Source organism: Phasianus colchicus, chromosome 2 (genome assembly GCF_987193195.1).
Source record: "Phasianus colchicus chromosome 2, bPhaCol1.hap1.1, whole genome shotgun sequence".
Taxonomy (NCBI): Eukaryota; Metazoa; Chordata; class Aves; order Galliformes; family Phasianidae; genus Phasianus; species Phasianus colchicus.
In genome coordinates, this window is record NC_143437.1 from 3,427,872 (window position 1) to 3,447,113 (window position 19,242).

Below are 19,242 nucleotides of genomic sequence, written 5' to 3' on the forward strand. Positions count from 1 at the left end.
GGAAATCTACTCTAGCTTGCCAGTCCAGCATATTGTAGGAAGTAAAATTCTGTTGCCAGATGTAAGTACCTTGCCCCTCCAGTGATCTGTTCAGCATCAGATTTTTGGGGGATAACTACTGTTGTCCATTTTCTTCTTGTGTCCCTGTACTAGCCTAGTGTTCTGGTAGGATACACGCACTTGTTTTGAATATGGACTTTCTCTTTCACCATTTTTTGCCAGATGCTTGCCTTTTAAATGCCTGGCAGTTTATCACTAGAGCAGAGTGCTTGCTGCTTTGTTCTTCTGATGCCTCTGAGGACCTGAGCCTGTCACCCAGCAGTTTATCAGCTGGGTCTTGTGATAGGGAACAACTGCTACCAAACTGTTCCCTCTTCCACAGAGCGAGCTTTGCTACTGGGTGTCTCTTCACACAGACAGATCGAGGAAGAGTGAATCTATTTCTAGACTTTCTCTATAAGCTGTAGGGCTCTGAGCTCTACTGTATTGTGATGTCTTGATAGTATTTAGAGATAAATTACAATTTCAGTTTTGTTTTATTCTGTGGTGATAGCATGAAGCAGTAATTGTTTTGAATTATTTTTATTTCAGATTTCTCCTGGAAGAATGAGTTCGTAGGAGCCTTTCTGCAAAATAAAGGATACTCAAATTGGAAAAAAAGTTGTTGAAAGCTTTGTATTCGAAATCCTGATGCCTAATCAAAACCACTTTTAAATGCAAATGTAGGGACCTGGTTCTATTCAAGAGAATTTCACCTCCCCAGGGAGTAGCTGTGGGAGTCCCTGAGTCTCCTGTAACAGTGCTCGCAGATCCTGATTGTGAGTTTATTGCAAGCCCCTTGCCATTGGCCTGCATTACATATCACTCTTGTTTCTGCTTTATTGCACACAGTGACTTACACAGCACGTTTCTTGCCCTCTTTTTCTGACCCTTCTTCCCAGCTGTTTCCTGACATCAAAGATAAGCAGAACCGGAGAGTGCTGCAAATCAGAATATTCTCAGTGAAGCTCTCCAGTTCTGTTGATGCATCTTGTAATCTAATCAGCATAAAAGACCAGGAACCTATCTTTCTCAGAGTTTATTTTTCACTACTCGGATTTGAGTGCCCACCAGGTGAAGGGCTCTGTATCATTCAATCCATCTCAGGACAGGATTGCCTTTTTCTATCTTGTTGACATGTAAATAGCTGGTCTTGTCTGTGCAGTGAAGATTTATGGCAAGACAAAATGGGGAAGTGAAAGCTCTTACTGCCTGGCCAGGTCTTCGTAGATAGCTTGTCCACATGTGGAATAAAAATCCATGATTATCTGCATATTTTTAAGGATTAAAAGACTCTGGGTGTTTCTGCATAACTATGGTATGAAGTTGTGGACTATGAAACAGTTGTTGAATTTACAGAATGAGTTGTATGCACAGTGTGAAAAGGCACTGAATGGCTGACTGTTTTTAACAGTGTGTGCTCATAAAGATTATTGCTGTTTGAGCAAGCATACCTTGTTCAATGATTGTGGAAGCTCTGTATTTTTTTTTTTTTTGCCTGCAGCTTTGTTCAGAGACTATCTATTGGCTATTTAACAACATGTTTAATATGTGTTACATAGTTGTAAAAGACTGTATAAATTGTAGAGGCATTGCATTGACAGAACATTGTACAGTTTGCAACCTTTTACATAATACCATTGTGAGATTAATTTGTAAAGATTCATACTTAGATGTTAATAATGTAGTAGTTCTGGCTTTTGTATCAAATCAAATGCCATTATTAGTTTTCTAAATTATTTTCTTTAACAGAGTATCTCTTCATGTCTAAGAGGCAGAGGTTTTGTTTCAGTTTTCTTGTATCTCATCATTACTGTCTCATTCAGATTTTAATGAACGTTTGTGGCCATCTCTAAATGCTGACATCACATGTTCTGATGTGATAAGCTCATAGAACATGAGGTACATTGAAATAATGTGTAAGCTGGTGTGTTTCAACTTTCATGCAACCCTACAGGAGCACTGGTACATTTCGAGTGATCTACCTGCTGAGTGTGTGACTCATTCCAAACTTCAAAGCACAGCAGTGTTCCTGGTGCAGTATTTAATGAGTGTCAGCACACAGATGTAACCACTGTATAGCGTAGTGCCAAAATTATTATTTCAATTGTGTACGTAGTTTATGACCCAATAAATGGATTGTTTGTAACATCTGCTTTTGTGTGTGTGTGTTTCTAAAGTGCAAATCCTCTTATTTTGAGAACATAACTTGAAGTTGTTTACTGTGCTTTGGAGCTTTTTGTATGAGACGGATGTGTATTGTGGAACTTAGCAGTGAGTTATGGCAGCATTAAGGATTAAAGATCTAGTTCTAATTACTGGGAAAATAGCTTTTGTATTTTTACATAAAAGCACCCTGTTCCTGGTAAGACTTCAAAAACAAACAAACAACCTGAGATGTACGCTTAAAATTGGAGAAATGAGTTTGAAGTGGAAGAAATAAAAATAATAGAACTTTTGCTGCTAAGGATGATGTTTAAAGTACATGTTGGCAGATGAACTAACTAGTACCATAGCAGACATTGTGAGCTCATCTGTTCGTGTGAAAATGTACTGAAATCACAGAACTATGCTCATCTTCATGAAAAGAAAAAGTGATCAAATAGGGGAATAAAGCTTAACCTATGCTTTTGGGTGGCACAGGTGACACTGAGCTCATTGGTGAGCTGTGTCATTAACGAGCTAAACTGTGTATTGATCTAAAGAAAAAGGGATGAACGTTGTATCTGATATGGTACACTAGGACTTGCAATCCTTTATGTTGAAGTATACACCCTATTAGCCTTTTTACTAATTTACCAGGCTGCTGGCAGTCCTATCCTTGGGACACAGGGAACACAGGGATGAGTTCTATCATTTTCTGTTAGGCATTCCCAGCGTCCCATCCATACTCTCTGCTCAGTCTTGCACTTTCTTTCAAAGCTCCAGCATTCCTGGAATCCTGAGACTCAATTTTCTTTTTCTACCATGCTGAGGAAAACCCAATAGCTTGGTAAGATGTAGGGTGGGAAAAAAAAAGTTGATCCATAGAATGTTTTGCTGACCACTGTCCCTGCAAGATATTAGCATAAATTAGTCTGTAATTCACAGTAGGGTTAGTTTTACATTCTCACTGGCGCTGTGCCCATCCATTCCCTGTCACAAAATAGAACTAGTAAGGTTGAGGAGGATTTTTAAGGTAATCTGTTCCAACCATCAAATACTGTCTGTACAGTCACATTTCAGAGGCTTTGCAAATGGGGTCCCCAATAAGGAAGGGAATGTTAACTTAAACCTGACCTTAGACCTCCACATTCTCCACAGGGTGAAGATAACCATCCTCTGGGGAAGAGGTTTAGTGGGGATTACCCCAACAGTGCACTTCAGGCACTAGGGCAGTGGTAATTTCAGTCTGCTGCAAAGAAGTGGTGGTTTGATTGCAGGAGAAAATTAAACTGTGTGGAAGATACAGATTATTGTTAAGATGTTTATGGCAGCGTACACAAACAACATGCAAGCAGCAGTTGGTTTGCACTGATGTTTTTTTCTCTCTCCCAGTCAACAGATGCCTCTGAGCTATTAAAAGATATTTAGGAGGAAAATCTCATGAGTTGATGTGAAGAATGGTTGCTCCCCTCTTCCTAGGAAGAATAGCTCTCAGTAAAGCAGTCTTGAGTCCAGAGATCTCTCAGCACAGAATAAGGCTCAGATGGTTGCCTCCAAAGGTTGCTAGCAAAATCATCTGTGATTTCTGTGGTCAAGAGCACAGTGCTTAGAGGAATTAGCTGTGTCCTACAGAGGCAGACTGTCCAAAGGCAGAGAGCCTTGCTGGCCAAAATAATTTTCAAAATCTAGAGTTGCGTATGAATTGGTTTGAGGAGGGGTGCGAGAGTACGATAAAGAAAAGAGTTAATATTCCAGTACCTTTGCGTAAGATGTTGCAAAAGTTGTTGAACCTGTGATTGCTGCTTTCCAAAACCCAGGCTTGTTTCTTCAGCTGCTCTTTTCCCTTGCTCCAAAACTCTGGTAGCCTATTTAAAAGGACCCGACCAGTGAGACGCTTTGCTCAGCAAACAGGACTGCACAGTGCTTTGTGTTCCTTCTGCCTCAGTTCATCCCCTTGCTGGGTGAAAGCCTGTGTTCCAATGACCTCTTGTGGTTGCTGCCTTCTGCAGCCTTTGTGGGCACTCAGCTGATCACCCACCACTGACTGCAGCATTTCAGTGCGCATCGCCAAAGTGCAGGCTTGTGCCATTTTGCTCTAAAATACTTTCAAAAGCACACAAGATCAAAGTCATGCAAAGTGCTTTAAACTATGTGGACTTGCAAAAAAAAAATCTCATCAGGCATTTGCAGCCTTATTTCTCTATATATTTCTATATGTGTTCTTCCACCTGCTAATCTAGCTACTAAGGGAAAGTTCATCCAAGTCTGAGCATTCAACCACCTAATGTAAGGGTGGGAATTACTCAGCCTTTCCTATCTCTTTAAGGGGCTCCTGTTTGCAGTTGTGTTTGTGTTGTAAATAAGTGACACTGCAGCAGCAGCCAACTCTAATGCAGGCATTAGGCATGACGTGAAACTAAAGCAGAAGTTCTTACACAATGTCTTGCTTCCAGCTGTGTGCAGCAATGTTACCTGCTCTGGAAGGATGTGGTTATCATGTGCACATTAGTTTCACTTGCACAGATCAAGCATCTCAGTTTCCCCAGCATTAATCACTTTGAAGTAATTGAGGCTCGCATGCCTTGTTTAATCATACAGTTCAGCACTCTCTGGTGTTTGTGAATTAAAAAACCTGAAGGAGGGACGTTCTGGCTCGTCCGTGGAAAACCCCATACTCATTGAGGGCTCACCCACAGAACTGAGGAACAAAAATACAAGCAAGAATGAAAACAGAAGCCGCAGCCAAGCTGGAACGCTTGAAGCCATGGCAAACAATGCACGTGACGTTCTGGATTTGGGACCTTGCCCAGTCTTACGTGCGGCCGTTTTAAGACCAAAAATGCACAATGCCCTCAGCAAGGCGCACCGCTGCCACGGCTGCTGCTGTTCCTGTGGCAGGCCGTGGTACCACAGCAGGACTGGGGGTTATGCTTTGCATGCAAGGCTCGGCCTGGCTGTGAGTCACGGGTCTACTGAAAGAAACCGCTTGTAGTTTTAGAAGGAAACGTGTTGGAAAATAATCCACTGACGAGCTTTCGGATGCTCTTGTCTCTGTCTTGAGGCTTCCACCAAACACTGCCATGCTTCCGCAGGGTTGCTGTGGGTGGAGGCAGGCTATTGAGAGGGCAGACTCACTGATGTATTTGTCTGTGTATGCAGACGCGTACGGCGTAAGACGGGTGCCAGCCGTAAGGCAGAAGTTCTGCACCTCCCGCATTCTCACAACACTTCCGCGCCTCGCCTGCCCGCGCTCAGCTGGCACACAGAGCGCCGCCTCAGGGCAGGCAGATCTGCTGCCTGAAGCGCTGCCGATCGACAGCTCGGCGCTGGGCCCGTGCTCTGCTGCGGCTCGGTCAGCACGGAGGGACAGCGCGGCCTCGAGCCGCCCGCGCCGAGCGGGGAAGGGGCCGGGCCGCGGCGGCGGCGGCGCCATGGCGGGCCGGGCGGCGCCATGTCGGGGGCAGCCCTGAGGGAGCGGCGGCGGCGGCGGCGGCGGAGGCGGCGGGAGAGCGGCCCCGCCATGGGCCCGCCGCGGCCCCGCTGAGGCGGCGGGCGGAGATGAACGCGTCGGGGCGGCTGCCGGCGGGGGGCGAGGAGGAGCCCCCCTCTGCCGCGCTGCTGCCGCTGGGCGGGAACGGCAGCGCCGCCGCGGGGCTGCGGGACGGCACCCACACCGCCACCCTGGCGGCCTGCGCCTCGCTGCTCGCCCTCGTCTTCTGCCTGGGCTCCTACGGCAACCTCATCGTCTTCTTGTCCTTCTTCGACCCGGCCCTCAGGAAATTCAGGACCAACTTCGACTTCATGATCCTCAACCTCTCCTTCTGCGACCTGTTCATCTGCGGGGTGGCCGCTCCCATGTTCGCCTTCGTCCTCTTCTTCGACTCGGCCCGAGGCGTGCCAGCCGCCTTCTGCTTCGCCTTCCACCTCACCAGCTCCGGCTTCATCATCATGTCTCTGAAGACGGTGGCAGTGATCGCCCTGCACCGCCTGCGCATGGTGCTGGGCAAGCAGCCGCACCGCGCCGCGCCCTTCCCCTGCACGCTGCTGCTCACCTCGCTGCTCTGGGCCGCCAGCTTCACCCTGGCCACCATGGCCACCTTGAGGACGCACGGCTCCCGTCTCTGCCTGCCCATGTCCAGCTTCGCCCGCGGGGACGGGAAGGTCATCCTCTACCTCTACGTCACCGACTTCATCTGCTGCGTGGCCGTGGTGTCCATCTCCTACGTCATGATCGCCCAGGCCCTGCGGAGGAACGCGCAGGTGAGGAAGTGCCCACCGGCGGTGGCCGTGGGCGCCTCCAGACCCCAGTCCTTCGTGGGGCCGCCGGCTGCCGGGGCTGGGCAGAACGCCTTGCCCGCCCTGTACAGGAACCAGGGCTCCGGCAAGCCGCAGCACGGCCAGGCTCACAGCTATGCCACGCACCTGGGCCAGCCGCCGGCTGCCGGCCGGCTGCAGCTCGTGTCGGCCGTCAACCTGTCCGCAGCCAAAGACTCCAGGGCGGTGGTGACGTGTGTCGTCATCGTGCTTTCCGTCTTGGTGTGCTGCCTGCCCCTGAGCATCTCTTTGGTGCAGGACATGCTGTCCGGCAGCGGCGGCTTTGTGCTCTATCAGTTTGAGCTGTGTGGATTTACTCTCATTTTTTTCAAATCTGGATTAAACCCTTTTATATATTCCCGCAACAGCGCCGGACTTCGGAGACGAGCCCTGTGGTGCCTGCAGTACCTATCCCTTGTTTTTTTCTGCTGCAAGCAGAAGACGAGGCTTCGAGCCATGGGCAAAGGCAGCCTGGAAGTCAACAGGAACAAGTCATCCCACCACGAGACCAATTCAGCGTACGTGTTGTCTCCTAAACCTCAGAAAAAGTTTGTGGACCAAGCCTGTGGTCCCAGTCATTCCAAGGAGAGCGTGCTGAGTCCCAAGGCATCCTACGGACATCAGCACTATGGACAGAGCAGCTCAACCCCCATGAACACCCGCATCGAGCCCTACTACAGTATCTACAACAGCAGCCCTTCCCAGGAAGCGAGCACCCCGAATAGCTTACAGCCGGTGAACTCAACTTTTGGATTCACCAAATCCTACATTGCCATGCACTACCACACCACCACCGACCTGGTGCGAGACTGTAACACTGCTTCGACCAAGCCGATACCCGTACCCTCAGTGTAACCTTGGGAAAGCAGGTCTGATCTAGCTCATTTAGGGGATGCCCGTCACTGTTGGAGTTCTAAACTCAGTGGTATTGCTGTACTGCTGCCAACTTAAAAAAAAAACAACAGAAAACAGTAGTGTTAACATCCGGCTACATGCATTTAAAGTGAATACTAGAATATTACTTCCGTGGCTTTTTCTTGAATTTCTCTGTCAAGTCAGAAAGGGCAGCATTTTAGGCTTGAATTTGAAATTGTTACTCGATGACATGTGATTAATTACATCATGAGGCAAAATATCTCAGAGAACAATCTGAGGCTGTGCCAGGAGTGTTATCTGTTGAAATGCATACTTGCCATATTTTCAGGAAGGAAGAGTTGCGAGGATGCTTGGTAATGCTTTGGTTTAAATTTCCATTTGCTGAAGGTCGCAAGGATTGGTGGTGTTTTGATGTAGCAAGTGTCAGTAGCACCGAAATCTCTGTGAATTTCAGCTTCCTGGAGCAGGAGAGTTTGACAGACAGTGACGTATTGCCACTGGGAGGGGACTGGTGAGAAGAGTTGCGGTGCCTTAGTGAACCTCTGAAGTATACGTATTGATTTCCATTGTACATTTATTGTAAGCATTGGTGCCATTGTATATCCCAAAATAATGTATTCAGCCAAGTGTTTTTCATCTGATAGAAATAACTGCCCCATATGAATTATAGATTTTATTTGAGGATAGGGCTGAATATTGCAGTATTAGAGTACTGCCACCCGTTAATAATGCAGTCACCTCTGGAATATTCTAATTTGTACTGGTGTTGCTGGTTGCTCTTTGTCTGTGGCTTTATTTAAGAGTGGGAAGTGGAGAAGTTTGGCCGAGACATTCCTGAGAGCTATGAACAACTTTTAGAACAGGAGTAGCAAGTTGTTGGAGGTGCCAGGCCATTACAAGGCTTTGACCTTGTCCTGCAATGTCAATTTGATTTAAAGTTTAATATGTCTACCTATACTCTTTATCTAGTGGTTGACACTGTGAGCAAACAACAGAAGTGAAGTATTTTTTATAAATCCACCCACTTGTGTCGTGCAGTGTGTTGTGGGACCTCCTTATGAACTGGAATGATCTGCAGGCATTTAAATTCCTGACAATCACTGCTTTGAGTGGACAGATCTTTTCCAAGCGAGCAGTCGCCCCTCAGCTGCTGTTGGCTTCAGGAGAGCTGTGGTATCTCCAGAGTGACCGTGCCACAGACTTCTGGTGCCTGTGGTAGGAGAATGTCAGCCCTTTAACAAAATGGTCGTGATGGGAAGATGAACCATTCACCTCATTGCTGTGTGTGAGTCGTCGTTGGTTTGGGCTATTTGTTAACCCAACTGTTTTCAAGATTTTCCTGGAAGGCTATTAGTTTATGAACACTGTTCTTTGTTTAGTTAATTTTAATTAACTTTGAATAATTCAGTACGGCTTTATTGCAATAAAATGAACGCAAACAACTTTCTAATTCCAATGTAAAATGGAAATGTTTTCGTTAAGTCTGTTCCTTCTGCCCAGACATGGTTCTTACTGACTTCATTACAAAAGGTATTTAAAAGATGCATTGTTTGGTTTTTTCTCTCTTTGTATTTCTCTTAATTTGGAGGTAAAAATACGCGGGATTTTGACCATCTCACATGGCAGAATGTAGGGCAGGGCCTGGGATGGATCTTGTGGGGGTTTAAGATATACACCAAGTCTGGTTTGGACATGAAGCATGGAACATGAAGTTTTTGAGTCTACTGTATGTATGCACACTTCCATACCACGCGTTTGTTTTGGGTCTCCTGAACTTGTCGCATGACAGGAGATTAAATCCTTCTTGCCTTATTCACAAAAGTAGTTCACAGAAGTATTTTGCATTGAATGTTCATGTGGGAGTAAAGAGGGGAGGGTACAGCTTTGGGATCCAGGGAGGTTTTATTTCCTTTATGTGAAATGTAATTAAGGCAAAGGAAATTAAGTCTCTTTAAAGCACCTTGTGATACTGTTCTGCTTAACCCCTGGTACCAGCCGTGCTCTTAAAGCAGTCAATGTGTTCATATGTCTATAGTGCCTGATAGGCAAGTATAACAACTTCATTCAAACAATATCCAATTTAAGTTTTTGATTCTATTTAATAACTGTCTTTTTGGAGGAGGTTTATGGATGTAGTAAATAGAAGAGTGATTGCATTTTGAAAATACATAGCCACAATTTCTTTCAAACACAGTTTAAATTGGAGTGATCAGTTGTACAACAAAAATGACTTCCTTTAGACTCTCCTGTGGTATATCTGCTCTTTTCTTTCCTTTAGCCCACTTGGACTATCAGAACCAGCCAAGTAAAGATCGGTGGTTTGGGTTTGCTCATCTTACAAACGAATCCAGATTGTGCTGCACCAAATGATCTGTTCTCAGCTGATACTTATTTACTGCCAGGACCTGTTTCTCTTGCTTGAATATGGTATGTGTTAGATCAGCTGACTTTATTTTTTCATATAAGTAAGTAGCTTTAGGTGATGATGGTGACTAGGCAGTGATTTGAAATGGATTAGGCTGATTGTGTCAAGTGAAATTTTCTTAAATATTATTATACAGAATTTTCTTGCCTGTTCTTCAGAGGTTTGTGGTACCAGCATTTAGATAAAACACCAATTATTTAACAGTTCAGGCTGGCATACTCAGCTAGCTTGTTCCTGGTTGTCTGCTTCTAATGTTCATCTGCAGTTTTGAAAGATTTGTAAGTCTGTTCCCTTCCACCACATACCCAAGTGAGGCAGCACTGTGGATTTGCATTTGCATCTCTCAGGTGGCTACACTGATTTTAATCTTTTTGTGCCAAACCACAGAAGGAAATTTTTACCTATATACTATTGCAGTTTGTGTTTTTCTTGACTGTAATCCTGGTGCATTCTATTTGAAGCTGTACTCTATTTAAGAATCTGAAGCACGTTGTATTTGAATGACACTACTTTTCATTATTACTGCAGTAATCTCCAAAAGATAATTAGGATCTGCAGTGTGACTCAAGCTGTTCTTCCTTTCAGGTGCCAACCACAACATTTCAAGAAATGCTAGTAATAGCTGAAGAAAATCAAGCACCCAGAAATGAATGAAAGGCTGTTTACCAGTGCTCAGGTCTCAGCCCTCCGGATAACAGCACAGCAGGCTTTGCAAAAGGTAATCACAGAAACACTTTTATATGACTGCTGGCTTTCCAGGCGCAGTCTGTATAAGTCCTTATCTCTCATTCCATCTCAATTATATCCTCATTGGGTCCATTTTCTGCTCTCACCAGCGGTTCGTTGGTTGTTTTTAGGACAGCTGCCAGCTGATGCCAGAAAATCTTCTGTTTGTGTTCTTTGGGGCTCCACTTCAAGTAGGTTTTCCTTTTTAACAGCTTTCTGAGTTTGCTGAACTTCTGAGGCACGCTGTTGGGCGGGAGGTCTTCCAGCACTATCATAATGAGGGAATCCTGATTTTCATCCAGGACCCAATGTTCAGCAAAATACAGTTCATACTGACACCAGCAGCTATTTACGAAACTGGGAGAGAGAACAAAAAGGACTTTATGGCTGTTCTCTATGCAGTAAAAAATGTTGCCAAGTACAGGATGCCCTGGTTTGAAGTCTCTTTCGTGATAACATATCTTGAATCCGTCAGTTTCCAGTTTTTTCAGTAGATTCTCTTTTGTCCAGTCTGCATCCTGCTCGCTGTATGAAATGAAGGCATCGAAGGGCTTATTTTCTGGCCTCTTCTTGTACTGCTTCCTCTTTGCCATACACCAGTACCAACCCATTCTCACATACCACAGCCCATCAAAGCGCCAACATAAGCCAGTTAGCACCAGAACAACCAGGATGGCCATACAAGCTGTAATGGCCATCTGAATGCCCAGGGAGCAGTGCAGAAGTGTGAGATTACTGCTCTTCACCAGCGAGCCCCGTCTGTCTGGTGGGAAGCTGCACCTGAGATCGTCTTTGCCATTTATCTGCAGATGTGGGTTACGGATGTAGACGTTTACGAACCAGTACAAGTCACAGTTACAAAAGAAATGCTTACCTTGAACAGTCAGAACACTCAAACTAGTTAACTGTCCAAAAGTGTCCTGCACTATGGTAGTGATGGCGTTGTCGCTAATGTCCAGCTCCTCCAGAGAAACTGGGAGGGAGCCGCGCTGCAGGAAGGAGATCTTATTCCCTGATAAATTAAAATGCTTCAGCATCAGGAGAGATTGCCCGAAGTGGTCAGGGAGTTCTGAAATTAGGTTGTGACTACTGTCCAGGTTAGTGAGTGCAGAAAGCTGGCTGGTGAGTTCCAGTCTGGTTATTAGGTTTCCAGAGACGTTAAGCGATTCGAGGTTCTTTAGGGCTTTGGTTAATGCCAGCACCTTCAACTTATTTTTACTAATATCGCATGTTGTTAAAGTCGATGGGAAGTATTCAGGATGCATATCTGTAATTTTATTGTTTTGGATATTAAATACGGTTAAGTTGGAGAGAGATTTAAAGCTAGGGGGTATCATTTTAATATCGCTGTTACTTATGTCAAGGTACTGCAGAGAGATAGGTAAGTCAGGAAGCATGGAAATCCGATTGCTGCTGAGGTCCAGAAATAGCAGTTCTTGCATTCTGTTGGCAAACCATTCTGGAAGTTCTACAATGGAGCAGTTGGACGCTTTCAGGTGTTTCACTCTCTCTGGAAGGCTTTCGATGGGTGTACCAGCCTGGTTTCTGACAAAGGAAATGGCACTGATATGTACAGTTCCAGGGGGAGGCCTTGTGGTTGCACTGAGACTTTCTGTACGTACAGTATATATGAGCTGATTTCCTTGAACATACATACGTTCTAATTTAGGTAACTTTTTAGCAAAATTTGCAGGTATTGTACTAATGTTTGTGAAGGACAAATCAATGACCGTGATGGTTGGTGGGAGACACATCGTTTCCAAGCTGTTTATGGGATTGTTGCTGATATTTAAAAATGAAAAGTTGCTGAATGGGAAGTGACAGATTCCTTCAACGTCTATGTTGTTAATTGTTATTTTGTTGTAGCTTGCATCAACGGACCGTATGTCTTTCATTGGCAAAAACAGGATGAACAGAGACAGCAGATCCATTTCCAGGTCGCTGTGACTAATGTTAAACTCCAAAACAGCACGCAGCTGAGCTTGGCAGAGGTCTGCATCCAGTTTTGCTTCCAGCTCTTCATTAGACAGTTTGGTCCTTGATAGGTCAAGCAACCCACTGATTGGTGCTCCACACACATCAGGCCTCAGCGTGGCTGCTGGGGGGGAAGTTGTATTTTCCTCTGCTCTTCTTTGTCTGAACCTTGGGCTAACATTTCCTGGATTGGATGGATCTTCCAAATGTGGCAGCAGTTCAGCTGGTGTAGAAGGCTCCAGAGCAGCCTCTGCTGATTTTTGAAAATGCATATAAGTTTGTGAAGGTCCTGAGGTCCCGCTGGTTGGTATGAGTTTCAGGTGAGATGCAAGATCAGATACCAGAAGATTCTCATCATTAAATGATAAATCCACAGAAACAAGGCTGAGCAGGTTCTCAAATGCACCAGGTTCAATGTCCTTAATGTGATTGGAGGAAAGGTCCAAAACTTCCAGTACATCAAAACCTTCAAAGTCTCTTTTGGTTATTTTTTCAATTGCATTATGTGAGAAGTTGAGAGCTCTTGCTGTTTTGGGAGCTTGTGCTTCTGATACGGAAGTGAGGTTTAAGTAAGAGTAGTTATAAAATGGGAAGGAAGACAATGGAGATGTTTTCTGAGTTAGAAATCCATTGGCTCTACTGAATAAGACAGAAATGAAGTAGAAATAAAGACTTCTGATAAGGATCCTCATCCTAGAGAAAAGAAATGTAAAATCCATCATTATAATATGCTCTACATTGCATAAATGAGTATCCTTTCAATATGTTAAATCATCCTACTTTATTGGCAAGTACATAAATTGTTTCACTAATCGCATCTGAATCCCTTGTTATCTACACAAAAACGTGTCCTTCATTATAATGTTCAAGAGGCAATACTAGAAGAGGTGTCAGAAGGATCTGAAGTAGAGCACTATACATTTCAGATCACCATAGTGAATCTGAGTGTTTGCTGTTGTAAAATACCTTTTCCCCTCTCCAGGCAGGTTGTAAGCAGCCCTCACAGCAACAGCTTCCCGTTGTGCAATCTGAACTGTGCTTTCCTAAATGCTGTTTGCAGGTTTTGTGCTTCTCATCCTGGCTCACAACTGAATTTACCACTGAACATTGATTAATCTTACCTGTAGGAAGAAGAAAGAGAGAAAACTGGCTCCGCAGATGAAATTGGTGGATTTGGATGTGGCACCTTGAACCAGAAGAGGTCACTGCCTGCTGACCCACTCATCTCTGAAGACTCCCTGAGCCTGGTAAGGTCGCTGCTCGGCTCCTCTCCTGCCCCACGTCTTTCTTGGGGTTTGCTCACACTGGACCATGCACTTCTGTGTCTTCTATTTGTTATGTGGAAATGTGCACCATTAGCAGGGCGATCGAGCCTTATCATAGCCCCTTTTAGCCACCATCACAGCCACCAGGCCAGGATCCTCACATTTAACTCAGAAGAAGAAAGCACAGCCCTTGTGGGTATGTCCTCAGTCCTGAATCAGCCCCAAGACCAGAACCAGGACCAGCTCCACCAAGCACCCCACACCAGTAAGCCAGGTGTCAAAGCCTTACACAGCACCTACAGATGAGAGACAGTTAAAGCCTACCTCGTGCTTCTAGTGCCCACCCTCCTCACAGCCCTGCTGCAGCCTCCAGAGCTGCCTGGCCCCACTGCTGCTTTTTGTAGTGTTGGCAGTGGGGTGGGATGGGCTGTGTGTGTAGCAGGGTTTTCCTTCTCACAGCAACAAACCTTCCTGCCATTGGGAGCCCATTGCTTCAGGGGGAAATGGGGCATGGGAGCTGATTGATTTAAGGCTTAGAGGTCACTCTCAACGACCTGCTCCCAAGGTGTCCTCTGGGATTTTGGCTGCTGTGCTGCAGTTACGGTAAAGATAGGAAGGAGAACCAATGGATAGTGGAGGATAATCTGTAGTGGATGTCCCACTGTACTGTTCTCAGCCTTCCTGGAGGGGGAAGAAAAACCAAGTGTCAGTAGACTTACATTTGAAAATGGGAGAGCTGGTCACGCTGCTGCTGGAAGCCTCGCTTCTGTCTGAGCAGGGAAAAGAACAGGAGATTTTCTTCTGGTCCGTAGTGCTGCCTTTAAAGATGTGCTTGCACAGGTCAGGATGTTGGTGGAGTCAACAGATTGCACAAGGCACTGAATGCTGTCATTTGCTCTGCTTTTTCTTCTAAAAAAACCTAAAGATGTTTCCACTCTTTTGTAACCATCAGTGACTGGAAATTCTTATGATAGCTCTGAGACTCTCCTCAGGGACTGGAAAACCCCAGGGTTGTTTTTGTCCCCTTTCTAATCAGACCTGCACTTTCCTGCCCCGCCAGGTTGTGGGAATTGCCCTGAAGCCATGCCTTGCCCAAACAGATCCCTCCCTGCTTTAGCAGGAGACAGGAAATCAAGAGCGTTCTGGACATGTCAAAATTGAACCAGCAGTGACCCCCTGTAGATAGCCGTGTCTCCATGGTGAGCCTTCCTTCCTTGACCAGAATGGAGCCACTCATTTCTTGAAACTCAGTCTGTAGCCCCCTCTTTTGAGAAGATGGACCAGCTGTGTTCCAGCACAGAACTGTTTTGGGGATTGTGGAGGAACAGCAGCACACAGGAAAGCCCTGTGTGAGTGAAGAGGCAAAATGCAAGCGTGGCCAAAGGCAGAACTGAGGCAGATTTGGGGGGTCTAAATATTAGTGTTGTAATGTTAATGTTAAAATAATACCCCAGGTTTCTGTACCATTTGAGAAAACTGTTTCCAAATGTGATTGTCTTACTTTGCCTCTTGAGCTAGGTGAAACTTTGCAGGGGCTGTTGTGCCTCACACATTGAGCCACTGCATCCTTTCAGCTATATCTAGCTGTGCTGATGTCTGACATAAATAATCTCTGTTTCTTGTTTCAGTCACGCAGATAATAATTTGTGAATTTAAATGGCAGTTAGGAATTAGCTCTAGAAGGAATCCCCATTGTCTGAAGGCTTGGGGCTGCTGTTTGAGCACTCTTTGAGTGGAGATGGAAGATGACTCTTACTTTCTACAGAAAATTCCAATTTCCATTTCCTGATGGCTTTTTAGCAGGTCCTAGCAGGAAGTGAGTGACTCTGTGCTACATGGGGTTGGGTTCTGTAGGAGTTCACCAGTTTCTGACTCATAGGTGAGTTTTAAGCATTCCTGTACTGATAAGCTGGGGAGAGGAGAACGTCATTAGGTGCTTATTGCTGATGATCCTTTTTTGTGTGGATGAATCTGGTCTTCTGGGGCACAAAACAGTTCATTCTTTGAGCTCTTCTCACTGAAATAAATACCTTCAATAAGCGGCATGTTTCACTTTCATAGATCTACTTTCCTTTGATGTAATTTCCCTTGACTAATTGCAGATCACATTGGTGCTGTTACTGCTGTCTGCTGTTTGGGTTATTTTCCACACTGGTGATTCTTAAATGAGGAAGGAAACAAAAGCCTCTCAGGCTGAGGTGCAAATCTGCATACCATCACATGTATAAATCTAAGCAGATCGACCCCTAAACCCACAGAGCTCCAGTTCCACTTTGTGCTTTCTGCACACCCAAGGAAGCTCATTTTTCCCTCTTTTTGGTACTGAGAGGCTCCCACATCCCAGAGCCTGCACAGGAGAGCATCGAAGAAGGAGCTTTTCTTCCAGATTCAAATGTATGAGAACATAAGCTTATGTTGGGATTAATTCTTTCCAGCAGTATCAACTCATGATCTGTTGTGCTCTTTGGTTTTTGGCGCACATCTTTCCTCCTCCTCCTCCCACACTGGTTCTTTCCCAACTCAGCTGTTAGCAGGGGAGATACGGGAGAGGGTAAAAAAGAAAAGTGTTCCTCATCTCTGTGAGTTTGAGTCAAGTCCTTCCTGAACAAGCCATGTAAGGAAACCGGCGCTGTCTGCTGGGCTTTCCTTGTCGAGTGGGAGGTGTTGCACCACACAGTAGTTGTTTTCAGTAAGGACAGGGTGGAGAAATTTTCATGACTCGAAAAAAAAAAAAAATTGTTTTTTGTGAGCACAGGAAAAACTTGTAGTGCAGCAGTGCTCCTGTTGGGCTTGGAGCAGATGGTGTCAAAACCCTCTGCTGACCTTTACTGGCATAGGTAAGTGATATGCACAACCCACATCAAAAGCAGTTAATTTAGGTGCCGGCCTGTCTGCCATCCAGTTCCTGTCACAATAAATAATTGGTTGGAGAGATAATCAGTGCTAGCCCTTTGGTGCTGGACAAAATGGGCTGCCTGGCAGAGGAGATGTCCTGACAGAGGAATGTGAGACCCACATGCAGCATGGATTTGGCTCTTAGTCTCTTGGTGGCAAAAAACCTCAGCAACCTGAGCTTTAGCTTAGTGCTTTACTTTTCATCTTTGTTATCCAGTTACGCGCTTTGCTCATTGCTGGCAAAACTTTTTCTTCCTGTAGTAATAAATGGTTGTAAATCTGGTATTGCCTCATGTACCATTTTGGTATTTGATGTCCAATGAAGCCTTTGTTGTGTAATGCAGAGCACTAAGGGCAGAGCCAGAAGCTTGGATGTCATGGTGTTATGCTTGCAGGTATGTTGGATGCAGAGCAGGGATATGTGAGCACATTGCTTCCCCTGCAAGGGGTGGCAGAAGCTGAGGAATATGGAGAACTGGATATGTGGTTTTGGCAACAGCACATAAATAGCAGCAGACCTTCATTGGTTTCAGTGGCATGCTGAGGTGCTGTGGCTGCTTAGTCACAGAGGCTGCACTTCCCCACTGTGCTGGGGACTTCTCTGCCATGAGGGGAAGTGGAATTCTTTAAATTCTGCAGCATATCTATCTTTATCTTCTCTGATCTAATCTACCACAACAAACAGATGTGCAGAAAACTTTTAGTCTGTTGTGGTTTCTCCTCCCTTGAATGTGACCTAACCCAATATGTGCATACAAGGTCTGACAGTATCCCCACACATACAGCCTGGGGCTCAAGCACTCACTGCTTAGTAGTTCTGCACAGCACTGAGCCACAATGATCTGACTTTCCCAAAAGCAGGTAAATAGAGATGGAGCAGCCTCAATTCAGAGGGTTGCACAGTTCTGTCTCACACTTCCACCTGCTGCTGCAGCCTCAGTAAGAATCAGCCAGCCCATTATCAAGACAGATTAGAGGAAGCTAAAGCTAAACATTCTATTTTCTTACTGTTGTGTTGTTTTGGGAGTATCCAAAGTAGTTTAAAGACATTTTGGTTGCAGCTACTCACACTGCAGTTCCACCTTTGGCATCCATGCAGGCAGTATGGGAAGATGATACTGCTGGAGCCTGCAGACTTTCTTTCTCTGTCTGTCTGCACTTTTCTGAGACCACGTTCTTAAGCACAGTGCTCTGCCCACTTGCAGACACGAACTCGTTGAATGGCGTGTAAAGACAGCCTTTGGTCAGTAGGGGGCCCAGATTGCTAACAGCTGTTCTAGATGCCTAGCGAGAGGATTGGGCTATTCAGGCAAGTAAAAATACTTCAAGGAAACAAAGTTAAGTATCTAAAGTTAGGTCTCTTTTATGCCTCCAGTTTTCTAAAAGCTGGCTTAATACAAGATTAAAACTTAAGGATGATTTTCCTCATCCTTTGCATGATTAGAGAACAATACAAAATCTGGGTAAGATTCTCTTCCCATCCTAGCCATAACAGGGCTGAGCAATCCAAAATTAGGATGTGAACAGGAAGAATGACTTTGCATCTAAATTGCCTATCATCGTGCTGCTGCTTTGTTCCCTTCTACTGAGTAAGAGAGTAAATGTAGTTGTTAATTGCAACAGTCTCACAGTTTTACTTGATACTCTGGATAGCACCAGACCAGTCATATGCCAGATGCTCAGTGGATTTCTGCTTGAGATCAGTTATGAAACTCCTACCCTTTGCACAGCTCTAGGAAAGAGGAAACCTGCAGCTGGCTGACAAACTAATGGCAATCAAGACAGAGAACACACAATTGCTGTGCACTGAAATATTGCCCAGCTTCTGTGCATCTCAGCATCATTACACACCTTGCACAACTCCCAAGCTCACTGTGATGGAACTCAATAGAAAGTATCTGAAAGCATTCACTGAGTTCTTTCTCAGTTGGAACCTTGATGATTCTCAGCAGGATGGTGCACATGCCAAGCCTTACTGCAGGGCTGTGACCAAAGGACATACATATCATATGGTGTGTTTAGTGTGGACAAGGTTGGTTTGTGGTCACTCAAAACAAGTTAGGGATTTGGCACTCAGTAAAAGCAGCAAAGGAACTTTCTGCCAGCCCTACAATGTTCCAAAGGAAGGAAATCTTTGCATGTCAGCTGCTCCAAAGCAATCTAGTATTATACCTTAGCTCCCCAAGCAGTACAGCAACTCTGGTACATGTCAGTAGGAATGGGCAGCAAAATAAATACATTAAGATGAACTGTATGAAGTTAGTAACACCTACAAAAACAACAAAATTAATAGGACTTAAGAAGCAGAAGCGACAGCTGAACGGGGACAAAGTAAGTTAAGAGGCAAAAAGACTGTGATATTAATACAGGTTCCATCAAACTGAGGTAGCATTTTTGTTTGGACAAAGTAAGTGCATCAGAACAACTAATTCTTGGTGAAGGCTTCTGCAAGAAGTGCTGGTTTCCCTTCTCCCTTCTGTGGGCAGTCGAACTCCTCCCTTGAAGCCATACTTTGCTTTTTGAAAGCTGGTAATTTGTAACTTGATGATGACAACAATCAATGCAGAATGCCTCACACACAAG

General features: G+C 45.1%; 3 protein-coding genes across 5 annotated transcripts in view; 2 read left to right on the forward strand and 1 right to left on the reverse strand.

The window, feature by feature from the left end:
- The window catches only part of PSME4 (proteasome activator subunit 4), a 65,363-nt gene extending 63,173 nt beyond the window's left edge, over nt 1-2,190 (forward strand). For both annotated transcript variants that reach the window (XM_090134552.1, XM_090134553.1), the window contains one exon: nt 592-2,190. The gene's annotated coding sequence lies outside the window, so the exon portion shown is untranslated. The remainder of the gene's footprint in view (nt 1-591) is intronic.
- A 3,525-nt stretch (nt 2,191-5,715) lies between these two features.
- Nucleotides 5,716-10,473, forward strand: GPR75 (G protein-coupled receptor 75). 2 transcript variants are annotated; one of them, XM_090134561.1, is made up of 3 exons: nt 5,716-8,904; nt 9,653-9,801; nt 10,385-10,473. In XM_090134561.1, the coding sequence occupies exon 1, from the start codon at nt 5,743-5,745 to the stop codon at nt 7,351-7,353; it is 1,611 nt and encodes a 536-aa protein (XP_089990687.1). In that variant the 5' UTR covers nt 5,716-5,742; the 3' UTR covers nt 7,354-8,904; nt 9,653-9,801; nt 10,385-10,473. The 2 variants fall into 2 exon arrangements, with proteins under 2 accessions (XP_089990687.1, XP_089990686.1); XM_090134560.1 differs by having other exon boundaries at nt 5,716-9,801.
- Nucleotides 10,474-10,510: 37 nt separating this feature from the next.
- LOC116231849 (uncharacterized) lies at nt 10,511-13,192 on the reverse strand. The gene has a single exon (XM_031597837.2). It carries the CDS (start codon nt 13,189-13,191, stop codon nt 10,585-10,587), a length of 2,607 nt encoding a protein of 868 aa, XP_031453697.2. The 5' UTR covers nt 13,192; the 3' UTR covers nt 10,511-10,584.
- Nucleotides 13,193-19,242: the final 6,050 nt, after the last annotated feature.

Excerpts from the sequence above, each read along its gene's own strand:
- GPR75 (XM_090134560.1), top strand. The coding sequence starts at position 5,743 with ATGAACGCGTCGGGGCGGCTGCCGGCGGGGGGCGAGGAGGAGCCCCCC.
- LOC116231849 (XM_031597837.2), bottom strand. The coding sequence starts at position 13,191 with ATGAGGATCCTTATCAGAAGTCTTTATTTCTACTTCATTTCTGTCTTA.